General features: G+C 40.3%; 1 protein-coding gene across 11 annotated transcripts in view; it reads right to left on the reverse strand.

Annotated features, from left to right (window-relative positions):
* Window positions 1-23,162, reverse strand: part of cadpsa (Ca2+-dependent activator protein for secretion a) — a 236,100-nt gene that overhangs the window by 196,202 nt on the left and 16,736 nt on the right. For all 11 annotated transcript variants that reach the window (XM_078247561.1, XM_078247563.1, XM_078247562.1 and 8 more), the window contains exons 2-3: window positions 11,264-11,377; window positions 6,134-6,466 (exon numbers count right to left, since the gene is read on the reverse strand). In XM_078247561.1, coding sequence (XP_078103687.1) covers window positions 6,134-6,466; window positions 11,264-11,377 — 447 coding nt within the window. The remainder of the gene's footprint in view (window positions 1-6,133; window positions 6,467-11,263; window positions 11,378-23,162) is intronic.

The raw sequence follows: 23,162 nt of genomic DNA on the forward strand, positions 1-23,162 counted from the left end.
TTGTTATTTGGCAAGTAAGTTAAGGTGCATCTCAGGTGATGTTATGGAATAATCCAAAAGTAATGTAACTAGTAGTGTAACTAGTTACTTTCAGCAATGAGTAATGTAACCCTACAGTCACATTAGCTACAAGAAGGAGCAACATGCACTCGCTTGTGGGCGCTACTGGGCGTGCCTAGCCTAATCCTGGTTGCTTAGCAACAGTAAACAGAAATTCTGCGGTGCTACCTTCAACCACGTCGTACAAGTCACTTCAGAGGTATTGTCAAGTCACAAGAACGATGTTTTTGGATTTAAAAGTATTTATTTCTCAATAAAAGTAACAAAATATATGAGATAAAATGCCAAACATATCAGATATAAATACGATGTCCTGAAGCGTTTTCCGCCATCTTGAATTATTTTCTTCGACTCGATCCACTGACATACGTCACGCTGCCCTCACGCTGCCTTCACTCCGATTCTTTGTCGCATCGCTCAGCATTTGCATAAAATAGACTTCTTGTCTATTTTGGCCCCGAGCTTTTCGCTCGCAAACGGCCACCCCCATTGAAAATGAATGGTAGCCTGTCGCTTTGTCTTTTGTCTCTTGTAGCTAATGTGACTGTAGGGTAAGGCATTACTTTTTTAAAGTAACTAGTAATGTGTAATCTATTACTTTTTTGAGTAACTACCCCAACACTGTTCATGAATGCACATGAAAACAAGTTAAATGTAAAATAAAAAATTGTCTTACTGATAAACATAAAGTTAAATGAATACCTCTCTGAAAGTTTGAACAAATCCTGAGCATTACAAGCTTCATAAAGGTGGCAGAGCCTTTGTACTGGATGAATTAGATTGTGCTGGTGTACCAAGTAAGCTTGAATAACATTCCACTGACTCATCCACTAAAAGTTTTGCTTTTTTAATCTGAAGAAATCTAATGAGGCTGTTCAGCAGTTAATATTTTGTATCATTATTCATATAATACATGTCCATGCATGGGTGGTGATGGCGCAGTGGCTATGACACATGCCTTTGGTGTGTGAGTTGTGGGTTCAATTCCCACTGTGATACATCAACCAATGTGTCCCTGAGCAAGACACTTAACCCCTAGTTGCTCCAGAGGGGTGCGGCCTCTGACATATATAGCAATTGTAAGTCGCTTTGGATAAAAGCGTCAGCTAAATGACATGTAATGTAACGTAATGCTACTTCAGAGAAACCACTGCTTTCTTTTGTAACACATCTCCTTGGCTGCCAACACAGGATACACTGTATCTGAATTTAAAAAATATAAACCAGTCCAAATGAAGTGTATAGATAGCAACAGAAAACACTAAAAGAGAAGCTGGCATTGCAGGATTTAAAGTGTAACACTTTGTAGTCCTGAAAGGAAAGCATTTATTTAAGCCTGGGATCTTCTTGCCAGATATCTGGTGTTTTTCTTCCTCCCACAAGCGTATGCCTACAAACGTTTCAGTTTGTTGTGTCACATTAATTATACAACAAGTTTGAATGTTGAAACTGTGTAATATTAGTTTTCTCTATCAATTTTGTATATATATATATATATATATATATATATATAGCTTACAGTATGTGGCTCAAATATGGTAAACATATGGTATTTTACCATACAATGTGTTGATTTTCCGAGATCTTGTTGATTAAATATAATTGAATTGACTAGAAAGATTCTTCTCATCATGGACCTGCTACCCCATCACAGGTCCCAATATTCTAGAGATGATCTAGAGATGTCTAGCTGTCATGTGTCTGTGACTATTTTGATAATGGATGAACCATCCCAACCATTAGCTGCTCCCAGCTTTACTGCTTCTTTCTGCCTGTACTGTAAACATCTTTGGATTTTTGGAGAAAAAAAAAATCGATTTAAAACATGACTTTGTACTCTAGGAACTGGGCATTTCATTAATTAATAATTGGTTAACCAAAAACTAACCAACATTAAAAATTATGCAAATAAAAAGCATGATCCTTTTACAGTTTGTGGTCCACACTAAAACTAAAAGCAGCAAAATCTCTTCATCTCTGTCGTCTCTGGCATTTTTAGATGCATCCACTCTTTTAAAAAGCTCTGTTTTGGGGTGGGAAAAAATACCAGCTTAATCTGTGCAGAGGGTAAGAGATGGTTTTTCTGATTTAGTCGGCTTAAAGTGGACTTTACTGTGCTCTAAGATAGCCTCCTTCAGCCAGGAATGTTGAAACCGTGAAGGGAATAGAAAAGATATAAGGATAAAGGAGCCGTGACAGCGAGCAGGTTCACCCCCCCACAGTCTCTCCAGCGATGGACTGAGCTCTGACAAAAGACTGGCCGAGTACCTATAGTCTAACCGTAAAGCCTCCAGCTGGACACATTATTACCACATCAATCTGCTTTTGCAGCTCGCTCTCTCTGTTATTATCATTACACTCTGCATATATTAATGACTCATTTTCCATCCAGCAGCACATTTTCCGTAGACGCATTTAAATAGTAGATCATCTATGTATAGAGCTCTGTCTTTTTGTTCTTCCTCCATGCTCAGACTGCTCTAACGCATCCAGTTTGCCACAAACACATGTAGGATTAAATTTTATTTTGCACATGAAGAAATTGGACATAAAAATGAAGTTGGCTTCTTTTACCTCATCAAAATTACCATTTTTTTTATACGCATCGTTTGATTCCATAGTTCATATTCCTTGCTGAAAGCTTCAAATCGACCGAACATCTAAAGATTCACAAGCAGAGATGATGCGGCGGTGAGAATAAAGAATAATAAATAAATAAGAATAAAGGTGGAGAGTGGGGGTGTGGCCTTGACCAACTGCCACTTTGCTTGTTTGAAAGCTCATTCATGAATTTCTCTGGGCGGGCAAAGCAGAGAAAGGGAAGATTCCAGATCGGCCCATCTGAGCTTTCAGAATACCCAGGGCTCGGTTTACACCTATCGCCATTTCTAGCCACTGGGGGACCATAGGCAGGCTGGGGGAACGCATATTAATGTAAAAAAAAGCTCATAAAGTGAAAATGTCATGCCATGGGACCTTTAACCAAATAGGTTTTGTGCCTAAAGTTTACCAAACTTTTATTATAAAAGAGACAAAGCACGAGTCGTCTTTTTGTAGAGGTTATGTTCAGCTACAACTATACGGACTTCAAAAGTGGACTCAGTCAATAATCCTTCAGGTAGCATGGTAAAACTCCAATATTTCATATTAAATGAAATGATTTTACAGCAATAATTGCTCTATACAAACAATACTCTGGCACGTTTTATTTGTGGCCATGAAGCACACAATGTACACAACAGTGACTACGTTTACATGCACATAATATTCCGGTTTTTGCCCTTATTCCGACTAAGCTGTTTACATGGCTAATGAAGGGGAAAATTCCACTAATATTCCCGTTAACATGTAGCCGTGCAAAATACAATTTTTTCATAGTTTTCCAATGGTGGAGGACTTGTTGGAGCGTGCAAACACAGCCTCCCTCTTTCATTCCTTCAACCAGCTTCTTGAAAAGGTCAGCGTAGTAGTTTGCTCATATCCAAAAACCTGTTGATATCCAAGTCTTTGATAATGTTTAAAAGTAGCTGTGTTTCTCCTTCTTATCGGGTCTGCAGCCTTGCAAACTGTTGGCTGGCTGGTTTGTGTACAGTAACCATAGCAATGCAGAGAGCTGACCATAAGCCGTAAACAGCCAAGAAGACATATAGCCAGTGAGTAGTATGAAATGTCGAAAATCCGCGCAGGGAGGTTGGTTGGGGTGGTGGATGGGTCAAACAACACAGGACTTTCACACAGGAAACCGGGGATTGTGGCCCATGTGTGACGACTCAATTCCCTGTTGTTCTTTTCCTAAACACAACCGTCCCGTTGTTGTTGCGCGTCCCCGCGTGACGACTCAATTCCCTGTTGTTCTTTTCCTAAACACAACCGTCCCGTTGTTGTTGCGCGTCCCCCAGAGACCACGGATCGTCGTGTCCCGGCGTGTGATGTGTCATTCCCCGTTCTTCTTTTCCTAAACCCAACCTCCGTATAGATGCTTCCCATTACGTGCTGACCACCACGAAAAAAATGAGATTAACGTGTGTACACGAATCAATAGATTAAAAATAACGTGACCATTTCACGAACTGCCGTGAGACCATGTTGTTACATGACCTGTATCAAATTCCGAATATTGTCATATCTGGAATAATAGTGGAATATTGGTGTGCATGTAAACATACTCAGTGTAGAGGTCAGTGGAGGTGGTGGTTAAATCTGGTCATGTTTATGTTGATAAAGGTATGATAATGTATCAAAGTCTCTACATCAATGATTCAACACAGTAAAAAGCTTTTGAGGACAGTTTGGCCAGTTGCTGTCTCTTGAGCTTCTCAGGAGCTGCTTCTGACAGACAGCTGCTTCTGAGGAGGAGACAGCCCAACCCAGTCGACTGGGTGTGGACTGAACGGACACAGCTCTTCAATAGGACTCACGCACCACTCTTATCTCGCTTTTGATGTGCTTTCTCAGCAAGGCCCTCGATATTAAAGTGAAGGACAGACTGATTCTTTTGGCTTTCCTTTATGTGCAGTCATTTGCTGAAAATGATTATCCAGAATTTCGGGCTGGTTGCTCTGAATAAAAAAAGAACAAGTTCCAAGGCAGCAGGTTTTAGTGAGCCTTACTGAATGAACCCAGTACAACTCCAGCACATTTAGCTGCCAGGAGCCTTCATGGTCGTATTGTTTCTCACAATTAAAAGTGAAAACTCTCAAGGCTTCCACGGCAATGTTTGGGCAAAATATTAATGACTAGCTGGCTACCTCTGAATAACCTATCACATAGTAATCTAGTAACAGTGTACAAAAGTGAGTATAATCCATCTTCAGATGACAGAAATGATCTGATTGGATCAGTCTGGTTGCAGACCTCTGGATCACTGTCCACGTCTGATTTTGTTATTGGTTCCAACGGGTCTGGTGGTGTGTAAACTCACCCCCAAGTCATTCAGAGTTTGCAGGCTGGATTAAGATTGGGGATGTCATCTTCCTGTGCCAGGGCCTCACTACTGTCGATTTACAGAAATAACTCTTAAAGGAGACCTAACATGCTTTTCTGTATTTTCTGTCATATCTATAATGTTACAATGCTAGATGTTCATGTTAAACGTGGCCAACGCTTCAAACAGTGAGGTAAACGTATTTAAAAGAAATTCCTGTGAGCCAAAACCACAGATTTCCCACTGTTCTGAATGCTCCGCTTTCAACAGTTTTTGTCACGTCATATCGAGCCGGTTTTCCATACGTACACTGCTACATGTAGCTACAAGCTAAGTCAGAAACCAGGAATCTTGGCTACTGATGTTCATTTCTCCCAAATTTCAAATCACATTCCTGTTGGAACATGTCCGCTTGTGTACTATTTGGTTTACAAGCCATACTTGTGATTTTTGACAGTATAAAGTCCTGCTATATGGCAGCGACAGCAGAGCAGAGATTCGGAGATTACGGAGATGGCCAATCAGAGCAGACTGGGCTCTTTCGGGAGGGGGCTTTAAAGAGACAGGCCTCCAACAGAGCGTCTCAGACAGAGGGTGAATACAGGTGCAGCATCCATGGGCAGTATGAAAAAAAGAATGTGTTTTTTTAAACATTAAAGCCGGTAAACATGTCCAAGTAGAATCACAAAATACAAGTATGAACCTTATAATAGGTCTCCTTTAAATCAGCATGTTTGTTTGATCAAACTTAAACTACCCACAGCCACAGCTGTTACAATAACTGAAAATAACAGCACTACTGATTGGTTAGGACAAACTAACATCTCCCACAAAACAAAATGGCTACTATGAAAAAAATGTCAGTCTGAATTATGAAATGAAATGACAATTCAAGCTGATTATCAAAATAATGTTGGTGTTCTTAAATGAAAGAAACATGGTAAAACGGCTGTTTTCACCTGCTCATCAACATTGAGATTTGACTCAAAGGACACACTCAATTCCTATAGAGATATTATGCCAGAGATTGTGCATAATGTCTCAGAAATAAACAAGTATGAAGTAAAGATGGACAGACATATCACACACATATTCCAAAATGCAAATGTTACGTACGATATGTTAAACACACTACAGTCGAGGACTGACCTGGCAGGCGTTATAGAGGAGCTGGTGCTCAAACTTCTTGATGCCCAGGATCTGCTGGAACATCTCGTACAGCTGGTCCTTGCTGAGGATGAGTTCGGAGGCGGCGCTGGCCGTCATTCTCTGCTGGTGCTTCCTGGGGTCCTCTTCACCGCGGTAGATGGTGTCGAACTTGGCAATCCAGGAGCTCAGCACCGTCTCTTTGCTGAGGCCGTCGATCTCTGGCAGGCTGCGCACCCGCTTCTCTATGTGCTTCTTAAAAACCTCTCGAGAGTCGCTGGCCGAGCAGCCGCCGCTCTGCACCATCCGGGACACACGGTCACTTTTCAGGAAGATCTGCAATCAATTTGTGAATGACAGATTCATTGTTGTTTTTTTAATCCAAAAGATTTCAATCCTATATTCATAGTTCCACTATCTTTATGTTACTATTACTGCCACTGTTTATCATTCCAACTGCTATAATTATTATGAATCATATTTCTCTATATCTGTATATCTGTATCCGTGGCTCTGTGTCCAAACCGGCAGCAACAGATAACAAAAGATAACAAAGAGCCTGGGTCCCTCCAAGGTTTCTGCCTAATAGGACGTTTTTCCTTGCCACTGTTGCACCAAATGCTTGATCCTGGGAAATTGTTGGGTCTTTTTTTATATAGAGTGTGGTCTAGACCTACTCTATCTGTAAAGTGTTTTAAGGTAACTCTTGTTATGATTTGATAATGTGAATCAAATTGAAATTGGATTATAAAAAACTCAGGAAGGCTGGCTCCAATCTGCGGATGGATCTTGAGAGAAGGATGCTGCTAAAGCTACCTCTCTAACTGACAAGAGTTAGTATCATGTACCTAGAGTATAACTCACTCTGCTATCACCACTGATATTCCTCTTTCTACCCTACTTGCCTCCTACCCCTACTTTAAGTGCAATGCAACAGACTTAATATGTTCCGTTTTCACACTTTTCGTTTGTAATTTGTGACGTTTATAACTTGCTAGTCTGGATCAACGGAAGTACATTTCCAGGATAAAGCCTGACATCCACCCGCTGGATGTCAGGCTTTATCCTGGAAATGTACTCTCTGTGTGTGTTGTTGTTCTCAAAATCCATTCGCTTCGGGAAACAACAACAAACTTCGAGCTACACGCTGAAAATAGCAAGTTTTGAAGAAAATTTGGATCTTGGATCTTTGGATCTTAGTAACAGCGGTGTTGCATTGCTTGTAATATATAAACCAGTAGTAACTAGCACTACCTTTTATGCACATCATCATCATTTATGTCTCCCTTTATTGTATGTATATATCTTTTTCCACATAGCTTTAATTTTACTATATTGTATATATACATACACTTCTAAGTGTATGTAATATATTTGTTGTACTATGAGTACTGAGGATCTTGGACTAAAAATGAAACATGTCAAAATGCCACCATTTTTTCATAGTGGAAGGATACAACAGACTTTGAGGACATATTATGTTTGTCACTGGAGAAAACTGCTGACAGTGAGGTGTGTGGATTTTCCAGGATCACAGGGACACTGTTGTTGAAAAGACACACTACTGTTGACTAGAGATCAATATTGCGATACAGCATATTAAATTGCAATATATCGTGTTTGCAATAACATTGCAATCACAATAATATCGTATCGTGACATAAGTATGGTGATGATATGGTATCGTGAGACCTCTGGTAATTCCCACCCCTACTGTTGACCATGTTTTATTATGTAATTTATCAATGCTGTGAAAAGCACAAATGAAAGTCCAGTCACCTCCATTGTATGAGAACTCCCAGAGACAGATCAAATAAAACCTGGAGCATAAAAACCAATCTGTCTGCGCGGCATCACTAGAGAATTTGCTTGGTATTTTGAACTAGAACGCCGTACCCATTTAAGAGCCATCTTATACTTCCGTTGTTTTCTCATGTTGACTTTCTACCACCATAGACACAAAGAAGACTTTTACCCACAACATGCAAACATTTTTGCATTGAGTGAAAAGCTGACTCATATTTGAAAGACTGCAGTTTGTGATTGATGGATGGTGAATTCCTGTCACCTGCTGTCGTCACTGCCTTGCTCTTTGTAACACTATGTCTCTGTTATCTCTATCTTTCTATTTCTGTCTGTCTCCCACCCTTTTTCTGTCTGCCTGCGTCAGTTTTAGCCTGAAGCTAATGTCGTGCAGAGAGCTTTGGGTTTTAATTGAATTGGATAACCTGTGCCACTAGCTTCATCTGTTAAATATCACACATTTCTAATTTGGACTGCTTGTGCTGCCACATTAACTGATAAGGAAGTGCCAGTTAATGTGTCAGAGCCACCAAGCCAACAGATACACTGCCTTGTTTTGTGCTAGCACCCAACCACCCTCAAATCTTCAATTGTCCTTCTTTGCAACACTTGTTTCTGGATCAGCTTTTAGAAAACACATGTAGTGATGCTGAGTTTAAATACATCATCATAGAACTTGGATGAAATCAGAAGTCTGGGCATGTCAGTGCATTTACACCAGGCTTGTTGTGCATATCTGTAGGAAACATTTTGTCAGTTTAGTTAAGACAAAAAGAGCTGTATGAATAGGGTAACATTTCCCATTCTGTTATACATAGAATAACATAATGGGGATATACATGTTGATTTATGGTCTGTCACCTCCAATATTAGTACTTTTAAAACATTATTTTTTACATTTGTAAACAGTTATGATAGACCTAAGGAAGCCCTGAAAGGCAAGGTGAAAAATGTTTTTCACCAATGTTTGTCAAAACCTTTATCTCCTACATATGGGATGTTATCTCCTGGAGGACATAATGCATATGCATCTTTAATGTGTTGGATTGTTGGCAATGCATCGAAATGCGTATCAAATCGGCCGCATACTGGAGATGCCCTTATTAAAACACTTGATATGTAATTTCCTTCAATAATAAACCATTTTAATCATCTTGTGTAATGTCAGTCTTAGTGTTGAAGTCGTTTAATAACATTACAGTAAGTTAAACTGGATGAAGATGTAAAAACTGAGCAGTATGTCAGAATATAAAGAAATAGTTCAACCAACTCACCTATTGTACCAGAGAGAATTTCTGTTTGCAGCTGAGGCTCAAAATATGACAGACCATGTGGTTTTTGTACCATATATGGGGAATAGCTCAAAATGAACATGTACACTTGGAAAATGACTTCAAAAGTTATGTTTACTGCCAGACCTCTTATTGGCTTTTTGCTATGTGGGCAATCCCCAGAACTGAAGTGTATTTTACTTGCTATGAGTCACTCCGGATGTTCTATGTCAAATGTCGAGTTGTAAATGAAAATTGCAATACACACGTGAGATGCAGAGAAGACGCTGGCTCATCTTTACTCACGCTTTATTTCCCTCTGCTATTCTTGGTGGATCCAGTCACTGAATGCTGGTCGTTAGGGAGCATATTATTAAGGTGCCCCGAGGTGCTCAGTGCACGCTCTGCATCATTTATCAGAGCCAAGACCAGTTATCTCCACTGAGCTTTGGATACATTTCTCCCCAATTATTAGCTTTCCTGCTTGGACAGATTCATTTTAAGCAACAAGAGGCTTGTAAGGGGAACTTAACAGCTTGCGGAAAGTAGTTTACACATCTCATATGACATAATGGTTGCAGACATTTCCTATTTATATATAATGATTTAGAAATAACAACAAATGTTTATCTTTATTTTATTTTATTCTACGGAGAAAGTGGTGGTTTTCGGAATCGCCTACTACATACTACAGACAAAGGCAGTATTTTTAACTTTAAATGAGGAGCTGCTGCCCGTTCTCTACCAGGCAAAGCAGTCTCCTAGCCCACACAGCATTCTGGGATGGGAGAAAAACGTGCTCTGGTTTATTGGCATTTCTTTAAAACAATCTCAATCATCTTAGGCGGCGCTAAGCACCAGATGGAGCAATAGTGCCTCTGCAAAATAGCCTCTGGAAGGAACTTGTTTTGGTGGAACGTGTACGTTCAAAAGTTGTTTTAGTCGTGCAACAGAAAACTCAGATTGGACAGATAGTCTAGCTAGCTGTCTGGATTTACCCTGCAGAGATCTGAGGAGCAGTTAACCACAGTCCTCAGAAATCCACCGGAGTTTAGAACACCAACACAAAGAAGAGGAAGGTAACGGGACATCCGGCCGAGAAGTTTCGGCCCACGTTAAGTCTCAAGGCGTCCCAGGATGTTTTCACACTTTTCTCCCCACTACTACCAGTATATAAACAACTTATTACCGCTAGTTTTACAATTTTTTCAAGTAAAAAGCAGACAATGTGAATTATTTAGACCAATAGTTAAGATCAGAGGAAGAGTTTGTCAAAGTTTAGTCAGGATACTGTTTTGAAACCATTTAAACCATTTTTTTTTTCTCAAATGCTATAAAATTAAAGAAAACCAATCCGATCCTTCATTTGACTTGTGTAAGGTGTGGGACCAACCATGTTATTTTTGGGCACGTTGGTTGGAAGAAACCCACATTTCTGATATAGAAACTTTGAAAACGGGTCAAATTAGATTTGAGGACAACAGGAGGTTTAAAAAAGTATACTGAGAATTAGAGCGAAATATCAGTGTAACCAGTGGAAGAAGTATTCAGAGCCTTTACTTCAGTAAAAGTACTAATACCACACTGTAGAAATACTCTGTTGCAAGTCCTGCATTGAAAATGTTACTTAAGTAAAAATATTTAAGTATCATCAGGAAAATGTACTTAAAGTATTAAAAGTAAAAGTACTCGATGCAGTAAAATCCTCCCATTTTAGAAAGTGGAAAGGATCCAAACAGTTTAATGGTCTAATCATTTCAGCTGGACTTGTAGGCCGTTCATTTATAATAAAACATCTGATTTTATAAACTACATGTGTTTTGTGTGCAGAGATCTTAATGTGTAAAGTAACTAGTAACTAAAGCTGTCAGATGAATGTAGTGGAGTAAAAAGAACAATATCTCTCTCTGAAATGTAGCAGAGTAGAAGTAGAAAGTGGCATGAAAAGAAAAAGACTCAAGTAAAGTACAGGTACCTCAACTTTTGGACTTAAGGACAGTACTTGAGTAAATGTACTTAGTTCTATTCCACCACTGAGTATAACAGATCATAAACTGACCTCATAGTAGCTCTGGACAGCATTGATGAAGGCTTCATCAGCCACGATCTGTGTGTCTCCGCTGAGGAACGCCTGGAAGCGCTCCTTGACCGTCTGCAAGTGCTGCTTACTGATCTGAAAGAGACAGCAGGAAACAGGAAGATGAGATATTATAACTTATGAAAATCAAAAACAGAACTACACTTTATTTCAAAAAATACATACATACATAAATACATTTAGTTTTTTTCTTTCTTTCTTTACTTTATTTATTTATTACTTGTAAGGGTATTTGCATATAACCTGATACCAAAGTGTTTCATATCAAAATGTTCAGAACAAACTCAGCCTTCTGTACAGTGACGCCCAAAATTGTTGCAGAGCAATGTGTAAAGAGATAATTTGGCCCCAAATTTGATTTGAGAAATATTTCTCAAATCTCCTGTGAAAACATACCTACACTTAATTGTTTTGGTGCTTGAAATGAGTTCACAAAAGTATTGGGATCACAAAAGTAAATAGTACACTATATGAGTAAAATAGTAAATAAATGTCTAAAATGAAATTTCGAGTAGGAGGGTTGTCAAACATTGTTTGGACTCGCCAGTGCGTTTTTTTTGTCCTCAGAGGGTTAAATAATGATCCTTGAATGGCAGGGACATTTCAACGCCCAATCACCTGGATGTGCAAAGGGGTGTTTGGTGTTTTAAGCCCCCAATGGCATCTTCCAGGCAGCGCTGCCTGGAAGGCACTAGGATTAGGTAATGGTTCGGGTTAGGGTTAGGGTTAGGTGCCTTGAAGTCGACGGTCGCAGTGCTGCCTTGAAGTCGACGATGGGGGCTTTAACACCATCGAGCGTGCAAAGGGCCTACAACCAGCAGGACAGGAAACGGTTTGCTAAGGCTGGTAAAAGAACATTTATGGTCACTAAACAAGAAAGCTATATGGAGGAGTGTTTTTAAAACCGGGGATGGGAAGATCAACAGGAAAAGTAGTTTTTTACCGTCAATTGTACGAATGGCAGAAGTCATGGTTGGAAAATGTTCTAAATATCTGAAAAAGGAAGCCTCCCCATTAGCTCAACTCACCACTCACTCACCACTGAGTCTGATTTAGGGGGCTTTCACACCCGAAAGCCCAAACTAAGGTCCAGACCAAGGTTCATGTTTTTTTGCAAATTTTGGTTTCACACTGCAGTTATGCAAGAGCGCTAAAGAACTATATGTGACGAAAGTACGTCCTGCCGTCATCACATACGTGAGCTGCTTCTCCTGACAGTTGTAATTGACTGGTTTGTAGACGTAGACTTCCCCCGTACATGTTATGGTTTTGGTGTTTTGTCTTGTCGTATTGTAGCCTGTTTTTTGTCTTGTCTCCTTGTGATTGTATGATTTTCGGTCTTGTTTCATGTTCTGTTTCCTGTTTTATTTTGATAGTCTGGTTTTCTGTCTTGTCTTGTCTGGTTTTACTTCATGTCTTGTGTTTTCCTGCTCTTGTGATTGCCTGATGTTTTCCACCTGTTTCCCAGCCCTTGTGTCAACTGCCTCTTGTTACCTCATTACCCTGTGTATTTAGTCTTTGTGTTCCCCTTGTCCTGTGTTAGATCATTGTGTGTGTTTTTGTGTTTGCTCGTGCTTGTCGTGTCTCCCAGTGTCAGTTCTTGTCTGGTTTTATTGCTCCCTGTATTTTCTTTGTTTTTGAGTTTCTGGTTTGTTTTCTGCTCTTGTTTTTTGGATTCCCTGTTTTTGTTTTCTTCACTCTGGATTAGTTTTGCCTGCTGCTTTCAGGACTCCCTTTGTTTATTTGTACTTTGTTTTATGGACTAATAAATGTTCCACCTCAAACTTTCTCCTGCCTGCCTGCCTGCTCTCTGCCTTTGGGTCCTCAACTTCCCGGAACATAACAGTGCATCCATGTTATTTTGGGGCCATTTGGTTGAAAGAAACCCATGTTTCACATATAAAAAATGTTGAAAACGCGTCAAATTTGACCCGAGGACAACACAAGGGTTAAGGGAGCTATGTTTCTCTTATAACACAACAATAGCCTGCCAGTACTTACTGTATTTGGTCTGAAAGTCAGAACCATCCCAAAAAAAATGTTAACACTAGAAACCAACCGGACCTTGGTTCAGTTTGATCCGGACTGAGACTACCTCTTTAGGTCGGGCCAAATTTCAGCTGTTTGGTCTAAACGGTGGTCCGGGCTAGGTTTCACACCTGCAATTTAGGTTTGGATCAAACTGAGAAGTCTGAAAGTCCAGTCCAAACAAGGTAGGTGTTAAAGCCCCCTTAATGTCCTGCCCACAACACTATCTGACTACCTTTTACTGGGTATTATGTATGAAAGTTTCTAATTTATTAAATAATTGCTTAAAGCATTTAAAGAAATATTTGTGTTGGAGTTTGTAGCATTCCAAAATCTTAATTTTGACTTAAAGATTTTAACTGTAAATGCATATTGTTTCCAAATATCGGTTATTAGTTTCATTATCACAGTATCGGTATCGGCCTTGAAAAAACAGTATCAGCCGATTCCTACTCAGTGTAGCGTGTAGAACTAGCTATTAGCATCCAGCGATCTAGTCAGAGTCCTAGATTGTAATCCTGTCCCTTTTTAAGGACAGACGTTGTCACTGTGTGTTTATGGTGGTTTCATGACTAATGCAAAACAGGCTCTATGATCAATACTTTGGTGATACATTTGCCATGTTTTTAGACTTGATGACAGCTGATACAGGTAGCAGACTGATGGCTTTAGATGAAAAACATTGCTATGGTATCATTTCTCTTTTCTATGGCTATAGCAGATAAACAATAGGCTACTTTATGTGAATCCTGTTTTGACACTGATTCTTATGAGCAAAGTTGTGCCTGTGTCCACTGCAGCATCAAATATTTTCAGACTTTTGCACAATAGCGCAAGACATTGTAACACTTTAACCGCCTATTTAGCATTTTTAAGCACTTCATACACTGTAATGTAGTTGTACTGTAAGCAGATATATGGTCATTTTTAGATTGTTTATTAAGACATTTCAATGAAATGCAACATCACATTTCATCCTTATTTTTTAAAGGCACAGAAGTAGATAGATAGATAGATAGATAGATAGATAGATAGATAGATAGATAGATAGATAGATAGATAGATATTTATTGTGCCGTGAGGGAGATTTGTTTTCACAGTCTGTTTCATGCACATATACATGGACAAATCCATCAACGGATAACATAAAGACAGGTATTTACACACATAAAAACAACAACACCGGAAGGTCAGCGAGATGGTTTGTTCAGCAGTCCTATGGCAGAAGGGACAAAACATCTGCCAAGGCAAGTCCTTCTCCACCGCAGTCCTGCATCACGCAGCCAAAGGTGGTAATGTCAATTTTGTCATAAAAAAGAGAGACGCTTGATCTCAAAAGGGCGCACGAATGAGGATTTCTCAATTTGTTTTTAAAGTGAATTCTTAAATATTTCAAAATCCCCTAATGCAGTGGTTCCTAAACTTTTTATGCACTGCCCCCCTTTCATAGATAAGAGGGTTTAGAGAGAGAGAGAGAGAGAGAGGTGCAAAACAATCAGCTGTTTTTCCACAAAGGGATAGTCAACAAGATTACAACAATGTGATTATGCTGTTGGGTAATTGGCAATATTTATTTATATTTAGCATCGCCACAGTCTCCACATTTCTTCCGTCTCTTTGCATCGTGGAAGTAGGTGGAGTTGTGCCATAAAAGCCCTCTGCTTCTATAAAAGTAAAAACATGTCAAAACACACCTCAGATGTCTTCTAGGGGATTCATTAAAAGATGTCGGCAACATAGATGCGCAAAAGAGACTCTGAGCTAGCATGAACTGTGAAACAGACTGTAGCGTAATGCTTCAATAAAGCTGCTGTGAGAGGAGCCAGCGGAGGACGAGAAGAGAGAGGCAGCGCTGTTGACAGCATCTGCTCAATGAGAAACCCTACACAAGTAAAGACAATTATAATAGTGTCAAGACACTCTATTTCCTATAAATGCATTATAGCACCTGTAGTGGTGATTTCTCCTACAAAAAGAAACTCAAAACTCCAAAATAAAACAGCCACTGAGGCACCGAAGGAGTGAATATGTAGACTTCACCTGGTGGCTAAAGGCGCTGACACACCAACCCCATTATCGGCCGTCAGACAGTCTGGCGAGGTCAGTGACTCGAGTATGTTCCGTGTGTTCCGTACCATCGTCAGTCGGGGGAGCCGTCGGCCTTCACTTGGGCCGATTTGACATGTTGAATCGGAAGGTGGGTAGTCGGACTCAATGACCAATCTGATTGGTGGAGTGCTAACCCGGAAATGACGAGCGGGATGAGCACGACTAACGCCCCTCAAAATCTGATGAAAATCTTTTAAACTGACCTTTGTCGATCTGAAATGAAGACAGATTCAGCAACTGCATGGCCTATTTCTCGCTTAAAATGTTTTCAGTAACACGTTTCGGTAAACTACTTTCGAAAAATATGAGATCGTATTCCGAACGAGCCGCCATTATGGTCTGGCTTTGAAATCCAGGAGAAGCCAGACCCACGTGACGCGTTCGTCCAAACAGCTGCCGGTTTGAATTTTTTGGGTGACAATACAGATTAGCGCCGCCTGCTGTTATGGAGACGTATTATGTCTTGCACACACGCAGAACGTACGCTCAAACCAGCGTAGCTTCAGTGTGTTCCGAGGCACTTTTTTGACCTCGGGGAGGCAGTCAGTCCACCTTTTCCACACAACTCTCTCTGTATTTCTCAGTATGGCTATGTTCAGAAGATTGTGTCGTCCGGTGACTTTCCCGCGCAGAAGCTCGAGTGAAGATAATCACCTCTTCTGAAGAGTCCATGTTTTTTTTAATCCTCTGTGTCGTCTTTGGCTACAGGTAACTGCGTGGTGGAGGGGTGGGGGTGGTGCGCGATCACGGAAGGCTTGTATCATGTGGATGCAACGACAGTGTTGTTGTAGAATTTCTCAGGAGGGAGACAGAAACTACGCACTATAGCTTTAATTTGTTGACTCCATCCTGACAACATCCATGGATCTCTGTTTCAACCACCCGCCACTGCGGTGTTGTCCAGTGAGATCTCAATCCAATGTTAATTACGAAAGTGATTAATAATTAGTGTTTCTGCCCCGTGATTCAGATCCGCTCCAAAATGTAATGGGTTCTCCCTTGGCCCATGCTACACCCTTCCACTAAGTTTCAGCCAGTAGTTTTTCAGTAATCCTGCTGACAGACAAACCAACCAACCTGAGTGAAAAACATAGCAATTTAGCCCTGTTTGTACTGTATCATAAAGTACAAAACTGCATTGTTCTTTGAGCTTTTATTTTGAAATATCTACTCCAGTGTCCGCAGAGGTTGGCCGTGTTATGTGTCAACAGTCTTCATTGGCCAACTGCATTTTTACAGGTGATGTCAGCAACGCAGTGTGTGGCGGTCCCCTAGTTCCAATCTAGATCTTTATTTATTTATTTTTTATTTTATTTTTTTGTTGCAACCTAGATCTAACCATAGACACAGACACACACTGACATCATACATGTGCATGCTGTCATGTTTTATTAATTAAGTTATACCAAGAATGCATTATTACATATTATTTACTTACATTATTACTACAGAATTATCCTTCAACAAAGGCAATACCACTCTAATGAAATGACCAATAAGAGCCTCCCGCGCTGTTAGAAGACTCCACACCCATTGGCCAGTTTCCGTCCGCAGCCGTTGCTATGGCCACTGCAGCAGAGGAAGCAGTATGAGATTACATCATTTCCATAATGGGAGTCAAAGTTCACAGTTCAGATTAACTACAGTAGAGCCAGCTGTGTGCTACTGTTGATCCACAATACAGCAGCGTATGAATAAAAGCTGTTAAAGCGGGGGTCAGATGGGAATACTGTATGTGCAGCTGGTAGGGAGACTGTAGGTCAGTGTGTGTTGTCTCACTTGGTTTAGGTACTCCTTCAAATGTGTCTTTAATTAAAAGAATATATCTTAAAACCTCCAGCAGCTTAACACATATGCAGATATTCTGTGACATAACTTCATTTGGCATTGACTACAGCTACGTCCCAATTCACGGTCTGCAGCTTACGGAGGCTGCATTCATAGACCGATTGCGTCACACCGGCACAACGAAGGCTGTCCCATTTCATTTCAAAGGCTCCATTAAATGGGGTCCAAAAATGGGGTCTCCTTTTACAGAATTCAAAGAATACCAACTGTTGCTTCCTTGGCAGCCCCAGGATTCCCATCATCCATTTTGCTATTCAAGCCGAAGCACAGGAAAACACAGTCAACAACCACCATTTCTTTTACAATTTCCGTCTGCTATTTCATCATTAAATTCACGTCTGAGAATGTTTTAGGCGAAAAAACGAATTGTGTAGATGTTGAGTATAGGCAGTGTTATGAAAATAGACAGCGAATTGAAACTTCAAATTTGCTTCTTAGTTGAGGAACTCCATAAACTGGCCTGACGCCAGCTAGCTCTGCCAGGCTAACGTAAGCTCTGCAGCGGTAGCTAGATAGCTAGATATGTAAGAGCCCGCTGTGGCCTCCGAGGGCCGCAGCCCCTGAATTTGGACCCAGGTTACCATGCTCCCGCAATAACTTTTACCTTTCTACCTTTATCTTTCCTGCCTTATTCTGAATTCTGCTCGAATGAAACTGACTTATGACACTGGGTACTGAAACCAAGGAGGCACTGGCCCTCCTATGATTGGTCACTTCAGGCAATCTCGTGCATAGACCTCCTTAGTTTACCTTGATCGACAGCTATCGTCGACAAGAGTTTTACCGGCCGAAAAACTGTTTTTCTGTCTTCATTAACGATGTAGCGCAAGATAGCACCGCAAATAAAGGAATGTATGTGTCTCTCATCCATTCTGTTTTTGGGATATGTGCGATGCTTATGAAATGTCCATAAATCCTTGCCTATCTTGTGTTACACCGTTACAGTTTTTCTCAATCGATTTTGCACAAGTACTGACACAGACTTACAATTGTCAAACTCTAATCCTCACACCACGTGGTACATTCAGCACACCGCTCTATGTGACCTGCAAAAGGTGATTACTCAATCAAAATAATGAACTCCTCAAATACAAAAATACATTTGACTTACGAGGGAAGTGAGTATCTGAGATTTAAGTTCAGATAAGGCAACAAGGTTTTCTCAGGAAATTAATTGGAAAGTGTGCACATGCTTGGCTCACAGGCGTTATTCACACTCTCTGTCTAATCACATATGGTTTCTGAGAGATTATCAATGGAGACTCCAGTGTTTTCACAGGATGCCAAGTGATGCAAGCAATCATTTATCATTATACGATACTATAATACTATATAAATTATATTGCTACACAGCTGCTATAACAGCTGTTTTTTTGTTTGTTTTTTGTATGTAAGTGTACAGATATGCATCATTGGAATAAAGATAAAGCCATTTGTGCTTAATTTGTATTATACACTGATGGAAGTCGCAAGCCAATTTCAAACACCTTATTTGTTTGAACAGCGTGACGAACATAATCACCAAGCTAATATCATTCACTTCCTACACAGCTGAGTGAACATCAAATCAGCAGATGTGAGAAGTCAACAAGCTTGTTGGCCTAAAACAAGCTCTTTTGCCCTGCTGATGTGATTTTGCTCCGTAAACACTTGTTCTGCCTGGCAAGTGCAAGTGCTTTTTGTTGAGTTTATTTTCCCCCGATAGCAAGCAGCCAAAAAGTTGCCAACAGTTTGGTTCAGAGAAGATGTTTGCAAACTGTGAGCCGCCTCACGAGGGGGGGTGGGGGGGGGAGAGAGATGTAAGGCAAACAAAAGTCAGTTATGGTAGTTTGACAACAACACAGTCAGCAGTTCCAGGCAGCACCAGTGACTATGCAATACAGCTCAGGAAGGATATTATGGTATAACTCCCACACAATGCAAATAAGGAGTTTTAGGGAGCTGTTTCTTTTGTATAAAGGTATAGTCCAGTGATAGATATCTGTACATCCAAGGGTACACTGCAAACTGGAACTGCTAATAGCTAATTTAGCTTACTTTTAATCGTGCCAATTAGCCAAAATGTGAACAAATATAGACTAAAATGACAAGGGGAAGCCCACAGCGTACCTCACTAAAACCATGGCAGCATTACACTTCATGTGTACAGCCCCGAAAACATTATAGGAACTGTTGTAGTTCCAAAACTTAGAGCATGATTAAAGCCCAAATAGATGTAAGACAAGGAATATTAAAAGGAGTGAAAAACTTTATTCACTTTTTCACTAAGGCTCAATATGTCCCAAACATGTACAGATATGTGTTTTGCGAACCTGTGGTCATAAGACAAAAAAAAACAATCTTAAATGATGTGGGGGACTTTGAAAACCCCTTGTCTGTGACAACTCAACTCCTACCAGCCAGATTTAGTTGACATTTAATGTTTATGATCCTCACATGTTCGGGCCTAATCTTGATCTTTTCTGTAGAGCCGCCATAAAGTCCTATTTAAAATGTGTACCCCCACAACTTTGAAGGCTTTCAGAATAGCAAAATTGTCAGTCCTGTACGTATGCTCTCCTTCTTTTTTACACCTTTTTAGACTGGGAGTGATTTCCGTGCCCCTGGTGTGTACTCACAGACCGCTCGTCTGCCTGTCTATTCACATGGGGAGCGCAGTCAGACCCCATGGATCCCAGCTGGTACGCAGGCAGAGCGCCGCTTACCATCTAAAATCTATGTACTGTGGAATATTATATATAACATTTATATTTTTCCCAAAACAGGAAACGGCTTGTTATGCTGCCCCCAAGTGGCCAAAAGAAAATCAATAAATGTGCTTAAATGCTAACTACTTAGCAATGCATATTTTTGCACATTAACATTTGTTGATAGGAGCAGAAGTCCTGCTTTTTTGTTGAATTAAGAAGGGAAACCGTTTCCTGCGGACAGTGCTGTGATTTATTGGGGTATTGAACTAATAACACAACAAAATATAATTCACTAAACTTATGAGAGCTAATGGGTTTTCCAGTCTTCAAACATGCAGACTAAATGGATGTTTGATGTCTTATTCTCATATACTGTACAGTGTCTTGAGTGCATGTTTAATAGTAGAATGAGAGTAGTATGTAGTGCACTTAGTTTCTTTTTATTTTTTTATTTTTTTTGCACCACTATTTCCCCTTTGGGGCAACCACTCTTAGGCTCTATGCTCTCTTTCCTGAATATATCGTTCCACTCCAGTTGTGCATGTTGAGAGGCATCTGTTATAATGCAACACTCTGTTACCACTGCCACTCCAGGGAGAAGATGGCAGAGAGAGAAAAAAAAAAGGCGGAAGAGCATTCCCTGGATAACAGAGTTTTAACAGAAAATAAGGAAAGGAATCAAAAAGGAGTGAGTAACAGAGAACTGAACAGAGGGGAAAATAGAACTATGGCTAGGGAAGATGAGACAGCTTGAAAGATGTAGAGGGAAAGATGCATATTTTGTGTTTCTTTGTAGATGTTGCAGAATGTAGCAAATTGCCGTCTAATTTACAGTAGTTTTGTTTTATGTTGTAACGGTGGGAGGTAACGTAATTTCTTTTTACAATAGTATATAACAGAGGTGTGGACTCGAGTCACATGAGTTGGACTTGAGTCAGACTCGAGTCACAAATTTGATGACTGCAACTCGACTTGGACTTTACCACCAATGACTCGTGACTTCACTTGGACTTGAGCCTTTTGACTTGAAAAGACTTGATACCTTTCCTCAAACTAAAAGATTAAAAAGTATGTTATTGTAAACATGCTTACAAAACAAATCGTTTCCTTTCATTTTCTGAATCAACTAATGCTATTGATTCCCAGCAAGTTGTGACGGCTCCTAGGCCTCAAGACCTATTAAGTCCCTTTGGTTGCTGGGATCTTGGGATTGGCTAATAAGGACTGATGATTGACACCTGGATGAACTGATTGCTCACATGTCTCCATAAATAGGAGTGCCTGGGCAGTCACTCTTCCTATTTATGGAAATGTGAGCAATCAGTTCATCCAGGTGTCAATCATCAGTCCTTATTAGCCGATCCCCAGATCCCAGCAACCAAAGGGACTGTCCGTGCGTTCATGGGCATCGGAAAAACCTTTTTCCCAGTGAAAACGTCATCATTCACGTCACTTCCTGTGGGAATCAGAGGTGGGATAATGGGGCTAGATTTTGCTAACAGTTTCCCAGTTGGTGACGCGTTGTTGACAACTGACGTTTGATGTAGGCGACTTTGGTTCACTGAACATATTTCAATGACAATAAACTGTTTATTGTGAACAAACGCCTCTGCCAAGAAACATGCACAGACATGTTTCAAATTATTCATAAATAGGCCTATGTATAAAAAAGCAACACCTTATCCGTGTCCTTTCCCGTTCATGTCCTGCAGATAACACAAACACCTGTCGATGTGCTGTTTGTATGTTCGCATAAGAAAACAGCAGCAAATATTTTGTTATTGTGGCCTCCATGTTTTCACACACCTGATGTTCTAGGCTACGCCTAACAGTTGGTGCAGTCATGCAACAAGTTATGTTATGCCAAACGCCAATATAACAGAAGAAAAAGAACACGCATGCCGACCATGTGAACGCTGGCAGTCGGAAAAACAACATAATCACGGTGGCGGTCCCTGTTATTCCCAGGTGGCATGAACACACCATTAATAGGGTTTGAGGCCTAGACCAGAGAGAAGCAAGAAGTAGTGAAGTTACAGTATGTCGCTGAGTGCCAGTTGGAAAATATGACACCAAAGACAATATCGTTTGTGTATGAAGACTATGTGATGGTCAACAAAAAAACAGACAAAAACATACGGGTCGAAAATTACAGATGGAGATGCAACAACTTCCAACTTTGTTCGACATTTGTAGCTGCACAAAGAAAGGTAACGTTAAGTCGAGGCTAAATCATTTCATCAACAGAGACGCCATGTCAGCAGAGTGTTGAGGGTTCCGTGGGTTCCTTTCCTAACTCATACTTAAAGGTCCCACGGCATGAAAATTTCACTTTATGAGTTTTTTTAACATTAATATGAGTTCCCCCAGCCTGCCTATGGTCCCCCAGTGGCTAGAAATGGCGATAGGTGTAAACCGAGCCCTGGGTATCCTGCTCTGCCTTTGAGAAAATGAAAGCTCAGATGGGCCGATCTGGAACCTTTCTCTGCTTTGCCCACCCAGAGAATTTGGTCTGCCCATGAGAAAGAGAGAGACATCATGGCTTGCAAACAAGCAAAATGGCAGTTGGTCAAGGCCACACCCCCACCCTCCACCTTGACCCCCCTCTCTCCTCCTCAATAGCATTTAAAGCTACAGACACAGAAATGGCCCATACTAAGGAAAGCTCATTGTGGGACTGGCTCGTAGTGGCTGTAATTCTGCACCAAGGCTGAATTTCGGGAAAGAGACTTCAGATACAGTATAAGCCCTATATAAAAGCATCCAAAAAGCAGCATGTCATAGGACCTTTAACCCTCAGTAACAGAAAATGTGCAACCTTGTGGGTGAATTAAACTGTTTATGCCTTTGTTGATGTTGTTTTATGCAAATTGGTATGTTCTCTCTCACAAACATGCACACACATATAATGTATCCATCAAGTGAGTTTTCGCTTTTACATTTATCTTTTTAATTTATTTAGACATAAAACATTATGAAAGTGCAGTGTCAGTGTTATTACATTCAGTAGCACTTGATAGACTTGTTTTTTTTTTTTTTAAATAATACACATTTTAAAAGGCATTCATGATTTGTGTAAATTTCATTTACTACTCTGTAGTTTACATTTGGTGAATATTGCGTTATGACTTGTTTAGGACTCGAAACACAAAGTTTAGGACTTTGGACTTGACTTGAGACTTGTT

The sequence above is a fragment of the Sander vitreus genome, chromosome 4, assembly GCF_031162955.1.
Source record: "Sander vitreus isolate 19-12246 chromosome 4, sanVit1, whole genome shotgun sequence".
NCBI lineage: Eukaryota > Metazoa > Chordata > Actinopteri > Perciformes > Percidae > Sander > Sander vitreus.